Raw genomic sequence first — 25,635 nt, 5'->3', positions numbered from 1 at the left:
GTTCTCTGATGCCTGACAAGATGTGAATGTTGCCCAAAACAATTTCCACATTCAGAACATGAGAACGGTTTCTCGCCTGTGTGAGTTCTCTGATGACTGACAAGAGTTGAATGTTGCCGAAAACATTTTCCACATTCAGAACATGAGAACGGTTTCTCTCCTGTGTGAGTTCTCTGATGACGGACAAGATGTGATTGTCGCCCAAAACATTTTCCACATTCAGAACATGAGAACGGTTTCTCTCCTGTGTGAGTTCTCTGATGACAGACGAGCTCTGCATTTGTATTAAAACATTTTTTACATTCAGAACATGAGAACGGTTTCTCTCCTGTGTGAGTTCTCTGATGACGGACAAGATTTGAATGTTGCCCAAAACATTTTCCACATTCAGAACATGAGAACGGTTTCTCTCCTGTGTGAGTTCTCTGATGTCCAAGAAGATTTGAATGTTGCCCAAAACCTTTTCCACATTCAGAACATGAGAACAGTTTCTCTCCTGTGTGCGTGCTCTGATGACAGACAAGCTCTGCATTTGTGACAAAAGATTTCTCACATTCAGAAGACGATAAAGGTTTGGGGTTTAGGTTTACCATCTCCTTTGAGAACATACAGGAATCTGACAAAATACTTTATTTTTTTAGAGTTAGACTTGGTTATGTCATTAATAGATTCCTTCATAGCCTTGCTTCATGTATTTCTGTTCTTGTAACCTCTCTTGACAAATACACCTGAAAGAAATATACTGGGAGTTAAAGGAAATTGCTATACTTAGCAAAACAGACAATATTTGCATAATATTTAAGAAATATGACCATCAGGTGTCAGTGATTGCGAAGAAATCAAGTATTTTGTGTGCATTAACCCATTCACTAGCAAAATTGTGTATACTCCTTTTTTCTTTAATTTGCTTTGCAAAATGAGATTTAGTCCATAAAGCCACACGTATCTGCATTTATGCTAGAGGAACAAATTACAGATACTGTGTATATCACATACATTCTAATCACATATATTCTAAACACATGCAGCACACTGTTACCCCCCCTACCTCTGCCACTGGAAGGTTGTGCCAAGTATGTACTATTTTTATATCACTCCAAGCCTCTACCACTTATACTATAAGGTTGTGCTTTAGAAACTGTAGTAGATCCCCATATATATATATATATATATAGTGCTTTAATTCCCTTCATTATAAAACTTGTTTAAACACTTCATTTGCCTTGCAAAATTACTTTTAGTCAATTACTTTTTAATGTCAGCAAATATGGTTGAACAATACGCTGATTACCAAATTCTAACGAAACACAACGGACTCTATGTTTGCATCACTAACTTTTATTAGGCTACATGTTATGCTATCCTTCACATACAGGGCCTTGCCTTCCCTGTCTTTTTATATATAAGAGTACCCTGGTATTGCTATGCCCCAGTCATTTTTCTCATTATACCATGTAGGAAGCCACAGGCATCACAAAGTAGGGTGCAGATAAGTAGGATTTATTGTTGAAAGAACAAAATGATGGTACAATATTTCGGTCATGAATCCTGTATGCCCCTGTTTTGTTCTGTTAGTGACTGGGCTGGATGAAAAGACCACACCACCTTACAGAGTTTGTTTATTGAGAGGTATGCCGTGATCAGCAGGGAGAATTAACATGCAGGATGCCCACATGAAATTTACCATATTTACTCAAATCTAATGCACACCTCAATTTTTGAAAGCTGAAAAATGTTTTTGCTGGTGAATGTAATGCACATTTATACAAGAAGATACTACTATACAACAAAATGTTTATTGCCACATACCATAGTAACATTGATGTTATTTAAGTTTTAGTGTTATATGTTATGACATTTTTTTCTTAAGTCCTGTTTCTGTAACAAAATTTGCCTCTGTGAATTCGCTGGAATGAAATTTGTCTCTGTGAATTCGCCTGTGTGATTTTACCGAAATGAAATTTGCTGGAAAATTTCAAATTTTGACCCGAATTTTGGAAACTTTATTTGCAAATAAAGGTCCACATTAGATTGGAGTAAATATGCTGTGTGTATATATACAGTTTTTACACTACATAGACCAAAATTTACCAAAACGTGCAGATTGTTCCCGATCGCGTTGCTATTACTTTGTGGAACGTTTCGCCGAATGGTTCTCGGAATATCATCGTTCTTGTGGAGAAATTTGTCCCATAGGAATTAATGGCAAAGCTAGAGTGGGAGCTGGCAAAAGCTGAAAAATCAGGACATGATTTCTAAACTGCCACCACTCACTCATTTTCAGGCCCACCTACACAAATCTTATATCAAAACGTTCAGCTATCCCTGCTGCCACTAAAAATGTCCACAGCTAAGCCATAGTCCTGATAGTTTTCACAATATGACCATTTTTTTGCAACTCACGCCGTCCATTGACATTCATTGAAACTCCACTCTGCAAAGCTCACATTTGAAGGGCAATTTCTAAACTGCGGCTGTGCCTTCATTGTTAATATCTCAGAGACATACTATATGTCAAAATGTAGGTCTGGGTCTTGTGATTCTCACAATATAAAGCTCTTCACTGTAGGATTTATAGTTTTTAAAATACGACCGTTTGAAGATGGCAACTGCAGAAATACTCTGACCTGTGCAAGGCTGCAGCAGCAAGTGATGTCATAGACACGGCCTTTTGCACCTGCTAATGTTTTTATAACTGTATGTTTTAATGTAACTGTGAAGCACTTTGGGCAACAACGTTGCAATTAAATGTGCTATATAAATAAATAATAACAGTTACTCTGCCCACTCCAGTTGTAGACTACTGGTGGAGGCAAGAACACTTCACACACAATTTCCCCAGAAATTGTAGCTTTTCTAGTTAAGTGTTCTTGCATAGCAAGACCACTTAATGTTATCTCACATATATATTATTAAGTGTTCTTGCATAGCAAGACCACTTACTGTTATCTCACATATATATTATTATTATTATTATAGCCAAATTTGCCACCCTAACTCCTCCCACAGTTTTTACACTACATAGATAAAAATTTACCAAAACGTGCAGATTGTTCCCGATCGGATTGCTATTACTTTGTGGAACTTTTCGCCGAATGGTTCACGGAATATCGTCGTTCTTGTGGCGAAATTTGACCCATAGGAATGTATGGCAAAGCTAGAGTGGGAGCTGGCAAAAGCTGAAAAATCAGGACCTGATTTCTAAACTGCCACCACTCCCTCATTTTCAGGCCCACCTACACAAATCTTATATCAAAACGTTCAGCTATCCCTGCTGCCACTAAAAATGTCCACAGCTAAGCCATAGTCCTTATAGTTTTCACAATATGACCATTTGTTTGCAACTCACGCAGTCCATTGACATTCATTGAAACTCCACTCTGCAAAGCTCACATTTAAAGGGCAATATCTAAACTGCGACTGTGCCTTCATTGTTAATATCTCAGAGACATGCTATACATCAAAATGTAGGTCTGGGTCTTGTGATTCTCACAATATAAACCTCTTCACTGTAGGATTTGTAGTTTTTAAAATACGACCGTTTTAAGATGGCAACCGCCAAAATACTCTGACCAGTGCCAGGCTGCAGCAGCAAGTGATGTCATAGACAAAGCCTTTTGTACACCTGCTAGAGTTTTTATAAATGTATGGTTTAATGTAACTGTGCAACAAAGTTGCAATTAAATGTGCTATATAAATGATAACAGTTACTCCGCCCTTTCCAGTTCTAGACTACTGGTGGAGGCAAGAACACTTAACACAATTTCCCCAGGAATTGTAGCTTTTCTAGTTGTGTTCTTGCATAGCAAGACCACTTAATGTTATCTCACATATATATTATTATTAAGTGTTCTTGCATAGCAAGACCACTTAATGTTATCTCACATATATATTATTCTTATTATAGCCAAATTTACCACCCTAACTCCTCCCACAGTTTTTACACTACATAGACAAAAATATACCAAAACGTGCAGATTGTTCCCAATCGGATTGCTATTACTTTGTCGAACATTTCGCCGAATGGTTCTCGGAATATCGTCGTTCTTGTGGCAAAATTTGTCCCATAGGAATGAATGGCAAAGCTAGAGTGGGAGCTGGCAAAAGCTGAAAAATCAGGACCTGATTTCTAAACTGCCACCACTCCCTCATTTTCAGGCCCACCTACACAAATCTTATATCAAAACGTTCAGCTATCCCTGCTGCCACTAAAAATGTCCACAGCTAAGCCATAGTCCTGATTGTTTTCACAATATGACCATTTGTTTGCAGCTCACGCAATCCATTGACATTCATTGAAACTCCACTCTGCAAAGCTCACATTTGAAGGGCAATTTCTAAACTGCGACTATGCCTTCATTGTTAATATCTCAGAGACATACTATAAATCAAAATGTAGGTCTGGGTCTTGTGATTCTCACAATACAAAGCTCTTCACTGTAGGATTTATAGTTTTTAAAATACGACCATTTGAAGATGGTAACCGCAAAAATACTCTGACCTGTGTCAGGCTGCAGCAGCAAGTGATGTCATAGACAGGGCCGTTTGCACCTGCTAATGTTTTTATAACTGTATGTTTTAATGTAACTGTGAAGCACTTTGGGCAACAACGTTGCAATGAAATGTGCTATATAAATAAATAATAACAGTTACTCCGCCCACTCCAGTTGTAGACTACTGGTGGAGGCAAGAACACTTCACACACAATTTCCCCAGAAATTGTAGCTTTTCTAGTTATTAAGTGTTCTTGCATAGCAAGACCACTTAATGTTATCTCACATATATATTATTATTATTATTATTATTAAGTGTTCTTGCATAGCAAGACCACTTAATTTTATCTCACATATATATTATTACTAAGTGTTCTTGCAAAGCAAGACCACTTACTGTTATCTCACATATATATTATTATTATTATTATTATTATTATAGCCAAATTTGCCACCCTAACTCCTCCCACAGTTTTTACACTACATAGACAAAAATATACCAAATCGTGCAGATTGTTCCCGATTGGATTGCTATTACTTTGTGGAACATTTCGCCGAATGGTTCTCGGAATATCGTCGTTCTTGTGGCGAAATTTGTCCCATAGGAATGAATGGCAAAGCTAGAGTGGGAGCTGGCAAAAGCTGAAAAATCAGGACATGATTTCTAAACTGCCACCACTCCCTCATTTTCAGGCCCACCTACACAAATCCTATATCAAAACGTTCAGCTATCCCTGCTGCCACTAAAAATGCCGACAGCTAAGCCATAGTCCTGATAGTTTTCACAATATGACCATTTGTTTGCAACTCACGCCATCCATTGACATTCATTGAAACTCCACACTGCAAAGCTCACATTTGAAGGGCAATTTCTAAACTGCGACTGTGCCTTCATTTTTAATACTTCAGAGACATACTATACAGCAAAATGTAGGTCTGGGTCTTGTGATTCTCACAATGTAAAGCTCTTCGTTGTAGGATTTATAGTTTTTAAAATACGACCGTTTGAAGATGGCAACCGCCAAAATACTCTGACCTGTGCCAGGATGCAGCAGCAAGTGATGTCATAGACAAAGCCTTTTCTACACCTGCTAATGTTTTTATAAATGTATGGTTTAATGTAACTGGGCAACAACATTGCAATTAAATGTGCTATATAAATGATAACAGTTACCCCGCCCACTTCAGTTGTAGACTACTGGTTAGTGTTGTCACGAACCCGAAATTTTCGGTTCGCGAACGGCGAACGCGAACTTCCGCAAATGTTCGCGAACCGGCGAACCTCGCGAACCGCCATTGACTTCAATGGGCAGGCGAATTTTAAAACCAGCAGGGACTCTTTCTGGCCACAAAAGTGATGGAAAAGTTGTTTCAAGGGGACTAACACCTGGACTGTGGCATGCCGGAGGGGGATCCATGGCAAGACTCCCATGGAAAATTACACAGTTGATGCAGAGTCTGCTTTTAATCCATAAAGGGCAGAAATCACCTAACATTGACACCTGTCCTCAAAGCCCTGCCCTGATACACACTGACACAGAGCAGAATAGAGACTGTTCCCCGTCCACAGAGACCATGATACACACTGACACAGAGCAGAATAGAGACTGTTACCCCTACATAGGGTCACTTGGCAGATATGGCGGGGTCGTGGGAGGGGGTGGATGACTTTCACCTCTTCCCCTGTTACATTCCCGTTGTGCTGTGACATCACCCTTATACGCTGTGTAAAGCATACTATTTAATTTGATCAGCATGGCCACTTGAGTTTTTATAGTTTTAACGCTGCTTGTAGTTTATATATGGTTCACAAAAATCAAACAAACGATAAAGTAAACGTGTAAGGATTCAGAATATTCTTTCAAACCCTTACACATTGTGTGTACGTATTTTTTGTCTTAAGTTTGTGGCTTTAAAGAGGTTTACGTTGTTTCTATGATGTGCATAACATGTTCTTGTAAATGTTTGTTAAATTTTTCCTGGAATTGTAATTTTTCAATCTGAATAAAGATAGTCAAATCCCTGATACACACTGACACAGAGCAGAATAGGGACTGTTCCCCCTACATAGGGTCACTTGGCAGATATGGATTGACACCTATCCTAATGATCCCTGATACACACTGACAGAGCAGAATAGAGACTGTTCCCCCTACATAGGGTCACTTGGCAGATATGGATTGACACCTGTCCTCAAAACCCCTGATACACACTGACACAGAGCAGAATAGGGACTGTTCCTCCTACATAGGGTCACTTGGCAGATATGGATTGACACCTGTCCTCAAAACCCCTGATACACACTGACACAGAGCAGAATAGGGACTGTTCCCCCTACATAGGGTCACTTGGCAGATATGGATTGACACCTGTCCTCAAAACCCCTGATACACACTGACACAGAGCAGAATAGGGACTGTTCCCCCTACATAGGGTCACTTGGCAGATATGGATTGACACCTGTCCTCAAAACCCCTGCTACACACTGACACAGAGCAGAATAGAGACTGTTCCCTGTCCACAGAGACCATGATACACACTGACACAGAGCAGAATAGAGACTGTTCACCGTCCACAGAGACCATGATACACACTGACACAGAGCAGAATAGAGACTGTTCCCCGTCCACAGAGACCATGATACACACTGACACAGAGCAGAATAGAGACTGTTCCCCGTCCACAGAGACCATGATACACACTGACACAGAGCAGAATAGAGACTGTTCCCCGTCCACAGAGTCCATGATACAAACTGACACAGAGCAGAATAGAGACTGTTCCCCGTCCACAGAGTCCATGATACACACTGACACAGAGCAGAATAGAGACTGTTCCCCGTCCACAGAGTCCATGATACACACTGACACAGAGCAGAATAGAGACTGTTCCCCGTCCACAGAGACAATGATACACACTGACACAGAGCAGAATAGAGACTGTTCCTCATCCACAGAGACCATGATACACACTGACACAGAGCAGAATAGGGACTGTTACCCCTACATAGGGTCACTTGGCAGGTATGGATTGACACCTGTCCTCAAAGCCCATGATACACACTGGGGGGAGCTACTGTCCTCCCCAACCCCTGCGCGGTGGGTGGGGGCCATAAATCACAATGGGGGGACCTACTTTCCTCCCCCCTAGGCCCCCACCCCTGCGTGGTGGGTGGGGGGCATAAATCACAATGGGACGGACCTACTGATAGGAGTGGGGTATTGTTCATATCAGTTTAATACCTTCCGCGTCTCCTATCAGTGGACGTGTATATGGCAGCCCTTTTAGGAACCGCACACCTGGGACCCGAGCAAGGTCACCTCGTTCAAGCTGCTCTGGTTCCTTGATGAGCCAGCTGCCCGTGAGTTAACATGTCCCGTGGAGAAGCACTCTGTCCTGTAAAGCCTCACCACAAAAAAATTAAATAAATAACAGCACTCGGAGTGGTGAGTTTAGTAAATGTTCATATCAGTTTAATACCTTCCGCGTCTCCTATCAGTGGACGTGTATATGGCAGCCATTTTAGGAACCGCACACCTCGGACCCGAGCAAGGCCACCTCTTTAAACAGGCGACATGATTTGGCCCTGTAAAACTATCCTGGATATTCTCAACAATTTCTATGGATATGGCATTGATTTATGTAACAGGGAGATGGAAGAAGATGCTTGGTCGGTCCTCTTACTTGAAATTTGGGGCACTGCGCGGGCAAGCTAATGTGCCACCAGATAGGAGTGGTGAGTTTAGTATTGTTCATATCAGTTTAATACCTTCCGCGTCTCCTATCAGTGGACGTGTAAATGGCAGAGATTTTTAATTGTTAAATCACCTCCCCTTTTTAGGCCAAGGTGGGAGGATGCTTAGACCACTGGTATATTTGTGCCATCTTGGAGGATTTTTTTTGGTTTGGTTTTTGAAGCCACAGTGCTGCACCAGTGGGCCTAAAAATTAGGCATGTACACATGCCTGAAAAATTTGGTATTGTTGCAGCCGCTGCTGTAGCAGAGGCCAGAAAAATTGATGTTTGTTTCACAGGCAGAAAGTGCCCTAAAACATGGCGACTTGAACCCTAGTTGGTGGCGGATAAGTCACGCAAGTCAAACGTCATTCAGAGCTAAAATACATCAGCGTGTGGACCATTTTTAGCCCAAGGCAGCTCATCTCATCAGGCCTTTTTTAATCGAATGTATCGCCCAGGGTCAGTCCCTTCGGGATCCATCCCTCATTCATCTTAATAAAGGTGAGGTAATCTAGACTTTTTTGACCTAGGCGACTTCTCTTCTCAGTGACAATACCTCCTGCTGCACTGAAGGTCCTTTCTGACAGGACACTTGAAGCGGGGCAGGCCAGAAGTTCTATCGCAAATTGGGATAGCTCAGGCCACAGGTCAAGCCTGCACACCCAGTAGTCAAGGGGTTCATCGCTCCTCAGAGTGTCGATATCTGCAGTTAAGGCGAGGTAGTCTGCTACCTGTCGGTCGAGTCACTCTCTGAGGGTGGATCCCGAAGGGCTGTGGCGATGCATAGGACTTAAAAAGGTCCGCATGTCCTCCATCAACAACACGTCTTTAAAGCGTCCTGTCCTTGCCGGCGTGGTCGTGGGAGGAGGAGGATGACTTCCACCTCTCCCCCTGTTAGATTCCCGTTGTGCTGTGACATCACCCTTATACGCTGTGTAAAGCATACTTTTTAATTTATTTTGCAAATGCTGCATCCTTTCCGACTTGTTGTAATTCTGTAACATTTCCGCCACTTTCTGCTTATACCGGGGGTCTAGTAGCGTGGACACCCAGTACAGGTCGTTCTCCTTCAGCCTTTTTATACGAGGGTCCCTCAACAGGCAGGACAGCATGAAAGACCCCATTTGCACAAGGTTGGATGCCGAGCTACTCATTTCCCGTTCCTCCTCCTCACTGATGTCATTGAAGGTATGTTCTTCCCCCCAGCCACGTACAACACCACGGGTACCAGATAGGTGACAACGAACCCTGGGATGCCTGTTGTGTTTGGTCTTGCTCCTCCTCCTCCTCCTCAAAGCTACAATCCTCCTCTGACTCCTCTTCCTCACAATCCTCTTCCAGCGTTGCCGCAGGTCCAGCAAGCGATGCTGATAAGGCTGTTTCTGGTGGTGATGGTGACCACAACTCTTCCTCTTCACGCTCATCTACAGCCTGATCCAGCACTCTTCGCAGGGCACGCTCCAGGAAGAAAACAAATGGTATGATGTTGCTGATGGTGCCTTCGTTGCGACTGACTAGGTTTGTCACCTCCTCAAAAGGACGCATGAGCCTACAGGCATTGCGCATGAGCGTCCAGTAACGTGGCAAAAAAATTCCCAGCTCCCCAGAGGCTGTCCTAGCACCCCGGTCATACAAATATTCATTAACAGCTTTTTCTTGTTGGAGCAGGCGGTCGAACATTAGGAGTGTTGAATTCCAACGTGTAGGGCTGTCGCAAATCAAGCGCCTCACTGGCATGTTGTTTCGCCGCTGGATATCGGCAAAGTGAGCCATGGCCGTGTGGAACGCCTGAAATGGCCACACACCTTCCTGGCCTGCTTCAGGACGTCCTGTAAGCCTGTGTACTTATGCACAAAGCGTTGTACGATCAGATTACACACATGTGCCATGCACGGCACATGTGTCAACTTGCCCAACTTCAATGCCGCTATCAAATTTTTTCCGTTGTCACACACCACTTTGCCGATATCCAGTTGCTGCGGAGTCAGCCACTTTTCCACCTGTGCGTTCAGGGCGGACAGGAGTGCTTGTCCGGTGTGACTCTCTGCTTTCAAGCAAGTCAAACCCAAGACGGCGTGACACTGCCGTATCCGGGATGTGGAATAGTACCTGGGGAGCTGGGGGGGTGCCGTTGATGTGGAGCAAGACGCAGCAGCACAAGAGGACTCAGCCGAGGTGGTTATGGAAGAGGATGGAGTAGGAGGAATAGAGGAGGTGGCAGCAGGACTGCCTGCAATTCGTGGCGGTGTCACCAACTCCTCTGCAATGCCACGCATTCCTTGCTTGTCAGCCGTCAGCAGGTTTACCCAATGCGCAGTGTAGGGGATATACCTGCCCTGACCATGCTTTGCAGACCAGGTATCAGTGGTCAGATGGACCCTTGCCCCAACACTGTGTGCCAGACATGCCATGACTTCCTTTTGCACAATCGAGTACAAGTTGGGGATTGCCTTTTGTGAAAAGAAATCCCGGCCGGGTACCTTCCACTGCGGTGTCCCAATAGCTAAAAAAATTTTGAACGCCTCAGACTCAACCAGATTGTATGGTAAAAGCTGGCGGGCTAATAGTTCGGACAAGCCAGCTGTCAGACGCTGGGCAAGGGGGTGACTTGGTGACATTGGCTTCTTACGCTCAAACATGTCCTTGACAGACACATGACTGTGGGCAGATGAGCGGGAACTGCTCAAGGCAGGAGACGGAGTGGCGGATGGTTGAGAGGGGGCAAGAAGGACAGCAGTGGTTGACGTGGCTGAAGATGCTAGACCAGGAGGAGGATGGCGGCTTAGAGTAGGCGTGCTGCTTGTACTCATGTGTTGATCCCATAGGCGTTTGTGATGTGAGATCATGTGCCTACGCAAAGCAGTTGTACCTAGGTGGGTGTTGGACCTCCCACGACTCAGTTTCCTTTGGCACAGGTTGCAAATGGCATCGCTGTTGTCCGAGGCAGACACACAAAAAAAATGCCACACTGCTGAGCTCTGCAATGACGGCATTCTGGTGGTGGACACAGCATGCGTTGATTGGCGTGCTGTCGGGCTGACCCCGGGTGCCAATGCATGCTGTCTGACTGTGCCACTAGCTCCTTGCGACGACCCCCCCCTGCTTCCAACTCGTCTCCTCCTCCTCTCTGTCTCCCCATCTGAACTTTCGCCCTGTTCTTCTTCTTGCCGAGCCGGCACCCACGTGACATCCATGGACGCATCGTCATCATCAACCGCTTCGCTTGTATCTGACAACTCAGAAAAGGAAGCAGCAGCGGGTACAACATCATCATCATCACACCGTACCTCCATGTGTTTAATGCTGCCTGCCTGAGACATATCCCTGTTATCTACATCCTCTAGCAATAATGGTTGCGCATCACTCATTTCTTCAAACGGGTGTGTAAATAACTCCTCTGACATACCAAGTAAAGCGGCTGTGGTGCTAGTTTTGGTGGTGGCGGCAGGCGGGTGAGTGGTATCTTGAGAGGTGCCTGAAGCTAAGCTGGAGGAGGATGGTGCATCAAGGTTCCGAGCGGAGGCTGTACAAGATTGGGTGTCCTGTGTTAGCCAGTCAACTATATCCTCAGAACTTTTCAAGTTCAGGGTACGTGGCTTCTGAAAACTGGGCATTATTCTAGGGCAAAAGGGAATCACAGCACCACGACCACGACGGCCCCTGCGGGGTGGCCTGCCTCTGCCTGTCATTTTTTTGGGGATTAGTGGTACTATACGTGCAAGCTACTGTGAGACCAGATATGATTGGCAATGTGAACTGTAACAGTTCTGCAGAGCACACACTGTAGGCCTGACACACCCGCTTGAAGACAAGTAACTGCTATTCAATCTATAACAGTGAAAAACAAATTTTCTTTGTAAAAGCACGCTATAGAGACACCAGATATGATTGGCAATGTGCACTTGAACAGTTCTGCAGAGCACACACTGTAGGCCTGACACACCCGCTTGAAGACAAGTAACTGCTATTCAATCTATAACAGTGAAAAATAAATTTTGGTTTTAAAAGCACGCTATAGAGACACCAGATATGATTGGCAATGTGCACTGGAACAGTTCTGCAGAGCACACGCTGAAGGAAGGACTGACAGAGCCGCTTGAAGGACACTGACTGGCTGCTATTAGCTTACACTAGAAACCTTTTTTTCTTTGTAAAAGCACGCTAAAGAGACACCAGATATGATTGGCAACTGTCAAAGCACGCTGGCACAGGTCTGCAGAGCACACGCTGAAGTAGGCCTGACACCCAGACGCTATTACAGTGAAAAAAATGATTTCTTTTAAATCTAAAGCTTAACCTATTGTTAAAACAGATATGAGTGGTGGCACTGACTGTGCAAATGGGCAAGGCATCCAACCTGACACAGAAGCTGGCAGGCAGGCAACTGCTCTTCTATTACAGTGAAAAAAAATATTTCTTTTAAATGTAAAGCTTAACCTATTGTTAAAACAGATATGAGTGGTGGCACTGACTGTGCAAATGGGCAAGGCATCCAACCTGACACAGAAGCTGGCAGGCAGGCAACTGCTCTTCTATTACAGTGGAAAAAAAAATATCTATTTTAAATGTAAAGCTTAACCTATTGTTAAAACAGATATGAGTGGTGGCACTGGGCAAGAAGGCACAGTATCCAATGTGAACCTCACACAGAAGCTGGCAGGCAGGCACCTGCAATTACATTACACAGGAAAAAAAAAAAAAAGCAGCCTGATGTTCTAGCCCTAAAAAGGGCTTTTTGGGGTGCTGTCCTTACAGCAGAGATCAGATGAGTCCTTCAGGATTGTAGTGGACACTGAATACCCTAGCCTAGCTATCAATTTCCCTATCTAATCAGCAGCAGCTAAACTTTCCCTCCTCTCACTAAGCATGCAGCTTCAGAATGAATCGAAAATGGATGCAGGGAGGGAGGTTGGAGGGTGTGGAAGGGAGGGAGTGCTGCTGATTGGCTGGAATGTGTCTGCTGACCGAGAGGCACAGGGTCAAAGTTTGCCCAATGATGACGAATAGGGGGCGGATCGAACTGCGCATGTGTCCGCCCGCCGCGGCAAACGCGAACACGCTAAGTTCGCCGGGAACTGTTCGCCGGCGGACAGTTCGGTACATCACTACTACTGGTGGAGGCAAGAACACTTCACACAATTTCCCCAGAAATTGTAGCTTTTCTAGTTATTATTAAGTGTTCTTGCATAGCAAGACCACTTAATGTTATCTCACATATATATTATTATTATTATTAAGTGTTCTTGCATAGCAAGACCACTTACTGTTATCTCACATATATATTATTATTATTATTATTATAGCCAAATTTGCCACCCTAACTCCTCCCACAGTTTTTACACTACATAGACAAAAATATACCAAAACGTGCAGATTGTTCCCGATCGGATTGCTATTACTTTGTGGAACGTTTTGGCGAATGGTTCTCGGAATATCGTCGTTCTTGTGGCGAAATTTGTCCCATAGGAATGTATGGCAAAGCTAGAGTGGGAGCTGGCAAAAGCTGAAAAATCAGGACATGATTTCTAAACTGCCACCACTCCCTCATTTTCAGGCCCACCTACACAAATCCTATATCAAAACGTTCAGCTATCCCTGCTGCCACTAAAAATGCCGACAGCTAAGCCATAGTCCTGATAGTTTTCACAATATGACCATTTGTTTGCAACTCACGCCATCCATTGACATTCATTGAAACTCCACACTGCAAAGCTCACATTTGAAGGGCAATTTCTAAACTGCGACTGTGCCTTCATTGTTAATATCTCAGAGACATACTATGCATCAAAATGTAGGTCTGGGTCTTGTGATTCTCACAATATAAAGCTCTTCACTGTAGGATTTATAGTTTTTAAAATACGAACGTTTGAAGATGGCAACCGTCAAAATACTCTGACCTGTGCAAGGCTGCAGCAGCAAGTGATGTCATAGACAGGGCCTTTTGCACCTGCTAATGGTTTGTATAACTGTATGTTTTAATGTAACTGTGAAGCACTTTGGGCAACAACGTTGCAATTAAATGGGCTATATAAATAAAAAATAACAGTTACTCCGCCCACTCCAGTTGTAGACTACTGGTGGAGGCAAGAACACTTCACACAATTTCCCCAGAAATTGTACCTTTTCTAGTATTAGTTATACCACTCTACAAACTTAAATGAATATCGAGTAGTTTCTGATTTAATAAAAACAGTTAACATTTTCTTTTACGGTTAAAACATTCATTATTGCAGTTGTTATTGCAATCATATGATCTTAAACTATCATGATTCAATTATTCATCTGGGTAATCAGTTGTTATGCTCTTATACTTTATCTAATATATTTGTTTGTAGGCCACACTGCAGCTGCATATGGCATTTTAGCAATCGTTTTCAATTATGTTTCAGATATTGTCACTGACACATTTCTGATACAGGGAAAAAAATAGCATGATTGCTTTAGTAATTATAATTGTTATAATTTTTCTGTCCATGCACCACATTCCTGGAAGTCCAGAATATAGCAAGAATCCTTTGACGTTTGATTCTATGGAGCCATTTAACGTTTTGATAGGTATAGTTATACCAAAAGAGCAAGGAGTACATCGGTAGATCACATCTGCAACAGAACCATTACAGATTCCTTGTTGTATCAATGTCTCTGTGTTTATGTTTACAGGAGTTCCTTACTTTGCAGGTATGTACATAATATGTAGAGTTTAAGAAAAGCTGCAAATCGTGCTTTAGTACAAGTGTCCCATGATGTAAGGTTTCTGAAAGATTTTGCTGGCCTTTTATATTCCATTCTCTTGGCAGGGCATCTGCTCTTAGTAGGCCTGTGTTGTTATTATTTATTAATTGCATCAAGGTTTCTTTCGTTAATTGATGTGTTTCTGACGAATTCAAATTCATATGCCACCAAATGTCATTGTAAAGTTCATTGTTACAGAATATTGTTTCAGGATGTTTTTTCACTCCAGTAGGAAGTCTATATTCCTCTTCTTCTGCTCCTTCCTATTAACCACTTTTTCTGAGTTGTAGGTAACAATCTGTGTCTTGTACTGTGAGGTGCTTTGATAGTCAATCAGGTTTTCTCAGTACCATGTTCCATCTTGAGAAACAGCTGGGTGTTGACAATTATCAGCCTTTATTTCTTTTTCCGTTCATCTTCTGTCTGGAAACATAATAGCAATGTCCAGAATTAGCATAGCACTTCTTTTCAGCATAAGAAGGCTGTTTGCGGTAGTCATTCAATGATAAACTATATGGCAAAGTCTTTTCTTACATCACCTTCATAGGTGCATCCAAAGTCTTTCACAAGCACCTGTCTCGTCTTTTTCTGTTTTCAGCATGCTTTGCCATCATCGTTGAGTCCATTATTAGGATTTGAAATAGTCCAATCACATCTTTCTCATGTATAATCATTTTTTGGAATGATCTCTATAGGTTCCTTATGAAATACCAGTGTAGGTAACATTCCACTGTGAGCTGTGTCTCTCCTTTTGAGATACCGTATATACTCGAGTATAAGCCGACCCGAATATAAGCCGAGGCCCCTAATTTTACCACAAAAAACTGGGAAAACGTATTGACTCGAGTATAAGACTAGGGTGGGAAATGCAGCAGCTACTGGTAAATTTCTAAATAAAATTAGATCCTAAAAAAAATATATTAATTGAATATTTATTTACAGTGTGTGTATGAGTGCAGCGCGCGTGTGTGTGTATGAGTGCAGCGCGCGTGTGTGTGTATGAGTGCAGCGCGCGTGTGTGTGTATGAGTGCAGCGCGCGTGTGTGTGTATGAGTGCAGCGCGCGTGTGTGTGTGTATGAGTGCAGCGCGCGTGTGTGTGTATGAGTGCAGCGCGCGTGTGTGTGTATGAGTGCAGCGCGCGTGTGTGTGTGTATGAGTGCAGCGCGCGTGTGTGTGTATGAGTGCAGCGCGCGTGTGTGTGTGTATGAGTGCAGCGCGCGTGTGTGTGTATGAGTGCAGCGCGCGTGTGTGTATGAGTGCAGCGCGCGTGTGTGTGTATGAGTGCAGCGCGCGTGTGTGTGTATGAGTGCAGCGCGCGTGTGTGTGTATGAGTGCAGCGCGCGTGTGTGTATGAGTGCAGCGCGCGTGTGTGTGTATGAGTGCAGCGCGCGTGTGTGTGTGTGAGTGCAGCGCGCGTGTGTGTGTGTGAGTGCAGCGCGCGTGTGTGTGTATGAGTGCAGCGCGCGTGTGTGTGTATGAGTGCAGCGCGCGTGTGTGTGTATGAGTGCAGCGCGCGTGTGTGTGTATGAGTGCAGCGCGCGTGTGTGTGTGTATGAGTGCAGCGCGCGTGTGTGTGTGTATGAGTGCAGCGCGCGTGTGTGTGTGTATGAGTGCAGCGCGCGTGTGTGTGTGTATGAGTGCAGCGCGCGTGTGTGTGTGTATGAGTGCAGCGCGCGTGTGTGTGTGTATGAGTGCAGCGCGCGTGTGTGTGTGTATGAGTGCAGCGCGCATGTGTGTGTATGAGTGCAGCGCGCGTGTGTGTGTATGAGTGCAGCGCGCGTGTGTGTGTGTATGAGTGCAGCGCGCGTGTGTGTGTGTATGAGTGCAGCGCGCGTGTGTGTGTATGAGTGCAGCGCGCGTGTGTGTATGAGTGCAGCGCGCGTGTGTGTGTATGAGTGCAGCGCGCGTGTGTGTGTATGAGTGCAGCGCGCGCGTGTGTGTATGAGTGCAGCGCGCGCGTGTGTGTATGAGTGCAGCGCGCGCGTGTGTGTATGAGTGCAGCGCGCGCGTGTGTGTATGAGTGCAGCGCGCGCGTGTGTGTATGAGTGCAGCGCGCGCGTGTGTGTGTGTATGAGTGCAGCGCGCGCGTGTGTGTATGAGTGCAGCGCGCGCGTATGAGTGCAGCGCGCGTGTGTGTATGAGTGCAGCGCGCGTGTGTGTATGAGTGCAGCGCGCGTGTGTGTATGAGTGCAGCGCGCGTGTGTGTATGAGTGCAGCGCGCGTGTGTATGAGTGCAGCGCGCGTGTGTGTATGAGTGCAGCGCGCGTGTGTGTATGAGTGCAGCGTGTGTGTATGTGCAGTGCAGCGTGTGTGTATGTGCAGTGCAGCGTGTGTGTATGTGCAGTGCGTGTATGAGTGCAGTGCGTGTATGAGTGCAGTGCGTGTATGAGTGCAGTGCATGTGTATGTGTGCAGTGCATGTGTATGTGTGCAGTGCGTGTGTATGTGTGCAGTGTGTGTGTATGTGTGCGTTGCAGAGCCTTGGTGGGGGGTGGGCAATTTTTTTTTGTTTTGTTTTTTTAATTATTTTATTTATTTTTTTTAATTATGTCTTCTTCTTTTTTATTTAATTTAATTATTATTTTTAATTTATTATATATTTTTTTCGTCCCCCCTCCCTGCTTGCTAGCTGGCCAGGGAGGGGTGCTCTCCTTCCTTGGTGGTCCAGTGGCATTGGCAGTTCAGTTGGGGGGAGAGGGGGGCTAGCAGAGCTGTAACTTACCTGTCCTGCAGCTCCTGTCAGCTCTCTTCTCCTCCGCGCCGTCCGTTCAGCTCTGTCAGCTTACACTGTAAGTCACTTACACTGGAAGCTGACCAAGGTGCTGAATGAACAGCGTGGAGGAGGAGAGAGCTGACAGGAGCTGCAGGAGAGGTAAGTTACAGCTCTGCCAGCCCCCTCTCCCCCCAGTATGTATTATGGCAATGCAAATTGCCATAATACAGACTGACTCGAGTATAAGCCGAGTTGGAGTTTTTCAGCACAAAAAATGTGCTGAAAAACTCTGCTTATACTCGAGTATATACGGTAGTTAGAATCTCCCTCAAAGTCTCGATGACTTTGCAAGAAACAGGTCGTCCTCAAATACTGGGTAAGTCTATTAAACAGTGAGATAGCATTGTTACCCTGTATATTATGTTGTCACAGCTATAATGTGCAGTATTACAAACTATTCATTAGTGTTGTGCCAACTGTTCAATAAAAGCCAGTGGTCTAGCGAGCTATAGAACATTTATTTATTTATTCTTTAAAGCTCTGACCTCAATCGGCAAAGCAATAATGTAATGGTGTCCATTGCAATCTGCTGTCTTACTTGCTGCTCTCAACAATTCTGAATATGTTCAGAGATTTCTTGGGCAATAATAAATCCCAAAAAACAACAACTTTGGATTTATGCTAAACCTGCCTGTTGTAAACGGATTGTGTATATTTCTTGTCATAAGTACTTGTACTTAAATCTGTTTAACAAAGCGGTTTATACTGTGGTAAAAAAATATATATATATTTTTCATTATTATTATTATTTATTTTTTAAGTTTGAAATCTGATTCCTTTTGGGATGATCACCCCTCTCAGCCCCCCAGTTTCAGAGGCTTCTTTGGAGGTGACCACAGAAAAGTATAGATTCCATAAAATAGATGTGAGGGGGCTTTGGACAGTAATGTCACTTTAATTATACTTTTCATATAGCAGATATGTGATATGCAATGGGATTTAATATATCAGAGCATTATCACTTTGACACTGCATTTTTTTATGCATTATTATTTTTCTTTTATTCTTACATTTTAATGTCTGTTTAGAATATTGCAGGCTTTGCAATATCAAATTAATTTTGCATTATTATATACCATGCTCTTACAATATATTATTAAAATTTGCCTCTTTCAGACTTGTAGAATATGTGGTGGAACTGAATCCCGATATGAGATTTGAAAGTATTTTTATTTCTACTCTGTGCCCTAATCTGTATTTATATACATAATTGCGGCAGCATATAGCTTTGAAAGAAGCAATTATTTCACCCATCATGTGTGGTTGACTGTGGACTTTTTAAAACCTACTTTTTATTTTTATTGTTTTATAAATCCATTTCTGGCTCTGAGAGAGAAGGCTGCTGAATGCATGGAAATGCTCTTATTGCCTGGTCTATATACATTTATGTATAAACAACATTGATATATTTCTATATAAACAACTTTGATATTTAATCTTATTTTATGAAAACCTAGTTTATGAAATTCACTGAGATTACATGTGTCTGATCTGATTACAGTCAGTAGTACAATATCATTGTTCTAATTTCCTTACTGCTAGCACTTGGTGGATTTTAATCCTGCCATTGCAATAGACTAAAGACTGTACCTGAGTAAGCAAAGTCATTATGTAGCCCCATGTAGCTAGAGCGCAGCTAAGCGGAAAAAGGCCTTGACAGGGGTTAGGAGGCGGGCTTAGGAGGAAGTAAGCAAGGGTTGGATTATGGGTAAGTAGGATTGGCTATTTAAATGAGCAGCCATTTTAGGTGAGTCATTCTAACTTTCTACCCGGTTGAGTTTGTGTTCACCTCGGTGTGCGCGGACTTTGCTCGGTTGGATTTTCTTTGTCTCCTCTGCAGGACCAATGGACGACGTGGAGCGATTGCTGGAGGGGATCAGGTCGGCAGCACGGCATCAGGGTGTGGACTGGCTACGGGCACAGCTCGGCCCTGCCCTGGCGGAGGCGGCGGATCGGGACGGCGATGGCGGGAGACCGGTCAGGGCCCGGAGGCCCCCGAGGAGGCTGAGCCCGGGCACGGGGCCCGGTGAAGTTGTCCCCGGAAGCAGTGGGGTTCCGGTTGCGACCGGCAGCAGGCCCGGGAGCCGCGTGGTCGAGGCCTTGCCTCCCCGCGTGCGGACGGAGCCTCGGACGAGCACTCGGAGGCAGAAGGATGTCGTGGACGGGGGCGCTGCTGCTGTCGGGTCGGGAGTGGCCGGGCGGCCCCCTGGCGTTGCAAGACCCACGGAGGGGAGGTCTGGGCGGGCTTCCCCCCCATCGGAGAGTACCGAGGATGACGAGGCCGGATCCGGGAGACCGCATGGCCGGCCTGGGAGGCAGCAGGCAAGTGCAGGGGGCTCCGGCCGGGGCCCTCTTGGCGGGAAGGTTGTTAAGGGGAGCTCTGCCACGGAGAGAGGCGGGAGTAGGCCAGTGGGGGGTGCCCAGGCCTTAGTCCTAAGGGGGGAGGGTCCCGGGGCCCCTAAGCGTAAACGTAGATCGAAAGGGGTGAGTTCCAGGGGCGGGGGTCTCGTGAGGTGGCCAGGTCGGAAAGCGGGTCCCCCGTAAGGGTGGTGGGTAGGTCCGGGCTGTCGGGGTCTAGTCAGAAGGGGGGTAAGGGTAAAGGGGCGGTGGGGATAGGCGCAGGAAAAGGGGTTACGGAAGCGGTCAGTCGGAAGAATGCAGGAGGTCGGGGACCGGGATCCTCGGTAGTGGTCGGGCGGCGGGGGGGCCCGGATTCTGAGAGTGGTAGCGATAGTCCATCACCCGTTAGGTCGCAGGGGTCCCGGGAGGCGCGGGGGAGGTCGGGTCGGCACTGCTCCCCCTCGGACAGCTCGGCAGGGGAATGTGCGGCGGCCCCTAGGTATGGTCGGCAGGGGCGGCCCACTAGTAGAGACGGGAGGAGTCGTAGCCCCAGGGGTTCCAGGGTGCCACGTGGTGGTAGAGGTCAGCGGGAGGCTTCGGTACAGAGCAGGCGCTCCCGGGGTCGTGACGGGAGGGGTATTGATGTCCGTTACACCCTACCCAGGACTTCTTCTCCTTGTCCTAGGTCTCGGAGCCGTTCCGCCTCCTCGCAGGCTGGTCACCGGGTGGGCTCCCCGGTCGGCGAGTCAGCAGCGGAAGTTCCTCTTCCTGGATGTCGGGCGATCCGCACTGCAGCCCCCACCGTCCCGGTTTCGGGGGGCTTGGCCGGTGAGTCCAGTGGGTCACTACACTCTAACGCATTAATTACTACACTCCAGGCACTACTCCACTCATTGGGGGCGGGGGGTGACACTAGCGGCATTGGTCAGGTGTGGGCTCCGGGCGTTGGGGCTACGGGCTCTCGGGTTGGGAACTCCACAGGGCCTAGTTCGGGCAGGGATATGGTGTTGCCGCAGGACGTAGGGGAGATTGGGGGCGAGAGGGCTGAGTTGACAGGGGGCATTCCCGACGCGGCTAGACAGCACGCGTATGTGTCGTTTGCGGGCCCGTTTGGGGTCCATTTGAAGCAGGAAGTGAAGGATAAGATATGGAAGGGGGAGTTTTGTGAGATCTTCTCCCTCCTCCCCTTGGAGGACTTTATAGACCTCAAGGAGGAGGATAAGAAGGACGAGAAGAAGGAGGAGGAGGAGAAGAGGAAGCGGTATCGCAAGATTCCGAAATCCTTCGGGAATTGGCTGAGGGCCTTTTGCGTGCTGGCTAGCGTGCTCGGCGAGAAATCGCCGGGGTTATGCTCCTCGCTGTTTTGTTATTTGGATGGCATTTGGGAAGCGTATCGGACTTACGGAGGGTTGGCGTGGTGGCGGTACGATGAGCAGTTTAGGCAGCGGCTGGCGGCTAACCCGGGTATGCGGTGGGACCAAATGGACCTGCCGCTCTGGATGAAGTTAATGATGGCGCAAAAGGCGCAGCCCTTTCAGAACTCGGCCGGCGCTAGGGGGCAGTCCGCCTCGTCGGCCGCCTTACCAAAGGGCTTATGTTGGCTCTATAATGAGGGCCAATGCAAATGGGGGACCACCTGTCGCTTCAAGCACGAGTGCTCCGGCTGCGGAGGCGCTCATGGGCTCAACCGCTGCTTCAAGAAAGGGAAGTCCGGTGGCGCCGGTGCTGCGGCCGCGGCCGGTGGAGCATCCGCTTCCCCTGGGCTTAACCCCAGTGAGGCTAAGCGCGATGGAGCCATGGCTAAGCCGCTACGATAACAGGGCGGATGCCGCTGTGCTCCGGGCGGGTTTTGAGAAGGGGTTTTTCATTCCGTTTCAGGAGCGGGAGGGGGGATCGGGAAGGCTGCGCAACCTGAAGTCTGTGGCTGACTTCCCGGACGTGGTTAGGGAGAAGCTGGGCAAGGAAGTCGGGCTAGGCCGCATGGCGGGCCCATTCACAGTGCCTCCGCTGGACGGCCTGCGGATTTCCCCACTCGGGGTGGTTCCCAAAAAGGAGCCGGGTAAATTTAGGCTCATTCATCATCTCTCGTACCATAAGGGAGAGTCGGTGAATGACGGTATTCATAAGGACTTGTGCTCGGTGTCTTATGCGTCTTTCGACCGGGCGGTCGATTTGGTCCGGCGGGCCGGGCGTGGGGCTCTGATGGCGAAGGTGGATATTGAGGCCGCGTTTCGGCTGCTGCCGGTCCACCGGGACTGTCATCACCTGCTGGGGTGTTTCTTCGAAGGGGACTACTTCGTGGACTTGTGCCTGCCCATGGGTTGTTCCATCTCGTGCTCCTATTTTGAGAAATTTAGCACTTTTCTCGAATGGGTGGTACGGGTGGAAGCAGGGAATCGTTTTATTGTACATTATTTAGATGATTTTCTGTGCGTGGGGCCGGCTGATTCCTTGGAATGCCTGCGCCTGCTGCGGACGGTTGAGTGGGTGGCGGGCCACTTCGGGGTTCCGCTGGCGGCGGACAAAACTGAAGGCCCGACCACGTGTCTGAGTTTCCTGGGTCTGGAGATTGACTCTGGGTTGGGTGAATGCAGGCTGCCTCGGGATAAGCTGGACAGGCTTCGAGGGGCGGTGGCCGCTGTGCCGGGGGCGCGCAAGGTTACTCTGCGGCAGCTCCAGTCTTTGATTGGGTTGCTCAATTTTGCGTGTCGGGTAATCCCGATGGGAAGGGTTTTCAGTCGCAGCCTGTCGGCTGCTACTGCGGGGGTTCGGTCTCCGCACCATTTCATCCGGGTGTCGGCGGCCATGAAGGAGGACTTGGGCATTTGGGATGCCTTCTTGCGGGATTTTAATGGGACAGTGTTGTTCAGGCAGGAGGGCCAGTCATCGGCCGAGCTTGAGCTTTTCACGGATGCTTCGGGCAGTGTGGGTTTTGGGGCCTACTTTGGTGGCTGTTGGTGTGCGGAGAGGTGGCCGGACTCTTGGGGTTCGAGCCCTCTTATGCGCAACTTGGCTTTCCTTGAGTTATTCCCGTTAGTGGTTGCGATGGCACTATGGGGCGACAGGCTGCGTAATCGGAAAGTGGTCTTTTTCTCGGATAACATGGCGGTGGTTCACGCGGTGAATCGTCAGTCTGCGGCCTCAAGGCCGGTGGTTAGGCTGCTTAGACGATTGGTATTGCTGTGTATGTCTCGGAACGTTGTTTTTCGCGCGCGGCATGTTCCCGGTTATTTGAATGAGGTGGCTGATGCTCTGTCTCGTTTTCAGTGGTCCCGATTCTGGCTGGTGGCGCCGGGGGCTTCGAAGGACGGGCAGGCTTGCCCGGACGAGATTTGGCAGCTGGGAACATCCTGCTTGGAGGACTTGTGAAGGCTTCTCTGGCACCGGCCACTTGGGCCTCGTACAGTAAGGTTTGGGGCCTGTGGGAGCGGTCGCTGGACGGGCTGGCCATGGACAGCGGGGAGGCCCTGCGGGATGCTTTCCTGTGGTACACTTGTCAGTTGCTGGCAAAAAGGGCGTCGCCTGCCATGGTGGACAGGTCCATGGCGGCGATGGCGTTTTGGTTCAGATGGCATGGGAAGGAGGACTTTACTAAGACCTTCATTATCAGGCAGGCCCTGAAGGGCTATCGCAAGGGACGCAGGTCGCCGGATACCAGGCGCCCGGTGTCGGTTCAACTACTGGGGGATTTGGTGGGTTTGTTGCCTGAAATCTGTTTCGATGGGTTCGAGGCTTCTCTGTTCAAGGTGGCGTTTATTTTGGCGTTTTTTGGGGCATTCCGAATTGGGGAATTGGTGAGCGCTAATAAGATGGTGCAAGGGGGCTTGCAATTTTCGGGGGTTCGTGTCTTGGATGGGAAGGTGGTGGTGCACCTTGGCAGCTCCAAAACGGATGTCCGCGGCGTGGGTCGGGACGTGGCACTGGGGGCCTTGCCGGGCTCGGCTTTGTGCCCGTTGGCTGCTACGGCAGAGTACCTGGCACGGAGGCCAGTGATGGGGGGTTCCTTGTTGGTGCATGCCGACGGATCCTCCCTCTCTCGGTTTCAGTTCACGAAAGTTTTTCGGTTGGGCTTGGGCAAGTTAGGGCTTCATGCTGAACGATTTGGAACACACTCGTTCCGTATTGGGGCTGCCACGGAGGCGGCTCGGTTGGGATTGGGGGACGAGGTGGTGAAACGGATCGGGAGGTGGGAATCAGTAAGATTCCGTTCCTATGTCCGATTGGGTCTGTTGGAATAATGAGTTTGGGGACCGTTTTATGCAAAAAAAAAAAAACTGGATATATGCTGGGGATGAGCGACTTGTAACTGGCTGTACTGTAACGGTTCTCTGTGTTATTTGGGCTGGGGTGGGGGTCTCTGTCGGACTTCCCTCATCATTTGTTTTTTTCCCCCAGGGTGTGAGGCATGGATCGTGGGCCATTCGTTTGTCTTCTGGGCCGAGAGGAGGGCCGCAGCTCGAGCGCAAGGCCAGCAGCTGGGTTTTCCGAGGGGCCAGTTGGCAGTTCGCTGGTTTGGGTATCGGGGTTTCTGCTGGGGGGATGTTTGTGGTAAACTGTTTGGGATGCTGGCGGCGGGATACACGCCGGACTTACTGGTCCTGCATATTGGGGGTAATGACCTGGGCCTTACGCCGCAACGACGGCTGGTGAAGTGGATGAAGCAGGACATCAATAAGTTGAGGGGCCTGCTTCCGGGGGTCATGTTGGTGTGGTCGGAGATTGTCCCGAGGCGCCGGTGGCGGCACGCTCGGGATCCGGTAGCTATGGATAGGTGCAGGAAGAAGGTAAATAGCTTGATGGCAAGCTTTGTGCGGAAGGTTGGGGGTGTGGTAGTACGGCACCTTGAGCTGGAGGAAGGGTTGCCAGGATACTACCGCTCGGATGGTGTTCACCTCTCGGAGGTGGGTTTGGACCTGCTCAACTTGGGTTGGCAGGATGGTATCCAGATGGCTCTGTTTCTTCGGGGTGGCGGAGTTCAGACAGCTTAAGGGGTCAAGGTCTGAGCTTGTGGCGGGACGGGGAGCCGAAGGAGAGGAAATAGGCTCCCCTGGATGAATGTGAGGTGGAATAACAGATTGTGGTCATCGGTGGTTGAGAGGTTTCGAGTCCTGGAGGTGACTCAGAACCTGGTGGGGCAGGGGTATCCGGGTATACCCCTGCCGTGGTTAATGGTTGGTTGGCACTTTGGAATGTTGGTGTATGTTATAAATATGTTATAAATATGTATAGGTGTTATTATATGGGGGTCATTGCCTTTTGTATGGTAGCCGAAGGAACAGGATGCGAGGGGGCGGAGTATGGGGGGCAATGACCCATGTTTAATATGTTAATTTATTATTATTGTTATTATTATTATTATTATTATTATTATTATCATTATTATTATAATTATTGGTTAATAAAGCTGTGGACAAATTTCCCCATAATACTTAGTGTCCGTGTGTTATTGGGTTAGGTTATGGGGGTGGTTTGTCCTGGATTCCGACTGCCCAAATGGCGACTATACACCTGTCATGTGCAGGAATTGTGCACTTTAAATAGTAGAATACTTATGCTATT

General features: G+C 47.2%; 2 protein-coding genes across 2 annotated transcripts in view; both read right to left on the bottom strand.

Moving 5' to 3' along the window:
- LOC134569286 (zinc finger protein 850-like) overlaps positions 1–25,635 on the bottom strand; it is a 110,722-nt gene that overhangs the window by 1,617 nt on the left and 83,470 nt on the right. Inside the window, exon 2 of the mRNA XM_063428203.1 lies at positions 18–328. Within this exon, the coding sequence (XP_063284273.1) occupies positions 18–328 (311 nt within the window). The remainder of the gene's footprint in view (positions 1–17; positions 329–25,635) is intronic.
- Positions 1–25,635, bottom strand: part of LOC134569287 (gastrula zinc finger protein XlCGF17.1-like) — a 76,874-nt gene that overhangs the window by 42,054 nt on the left and 9,185 nt on the right. The gene's annotated exons all lie outside the window — the stretch shown is intronic.

This window comes from Pelobates fuscus, chromosome 7 (assembly GCF_036172605.1).
Source record: "Pelobates fuscus isolate aPelFus1 chromosome 7, aPelFus1.pri, whole genome shotgun sequence".
Taxonomy (NCBI): Eukaryota; Metazoa; Chordata; class Amphibia; order Anura; family Pelobatidae; genus Pelobates; species Pelobates fuscus.
The sequence above is the reverse complement of the archived record's forward strand: the minus strand, read 5'-3'. Positions and strand labels throughout refer to the sequence as shown.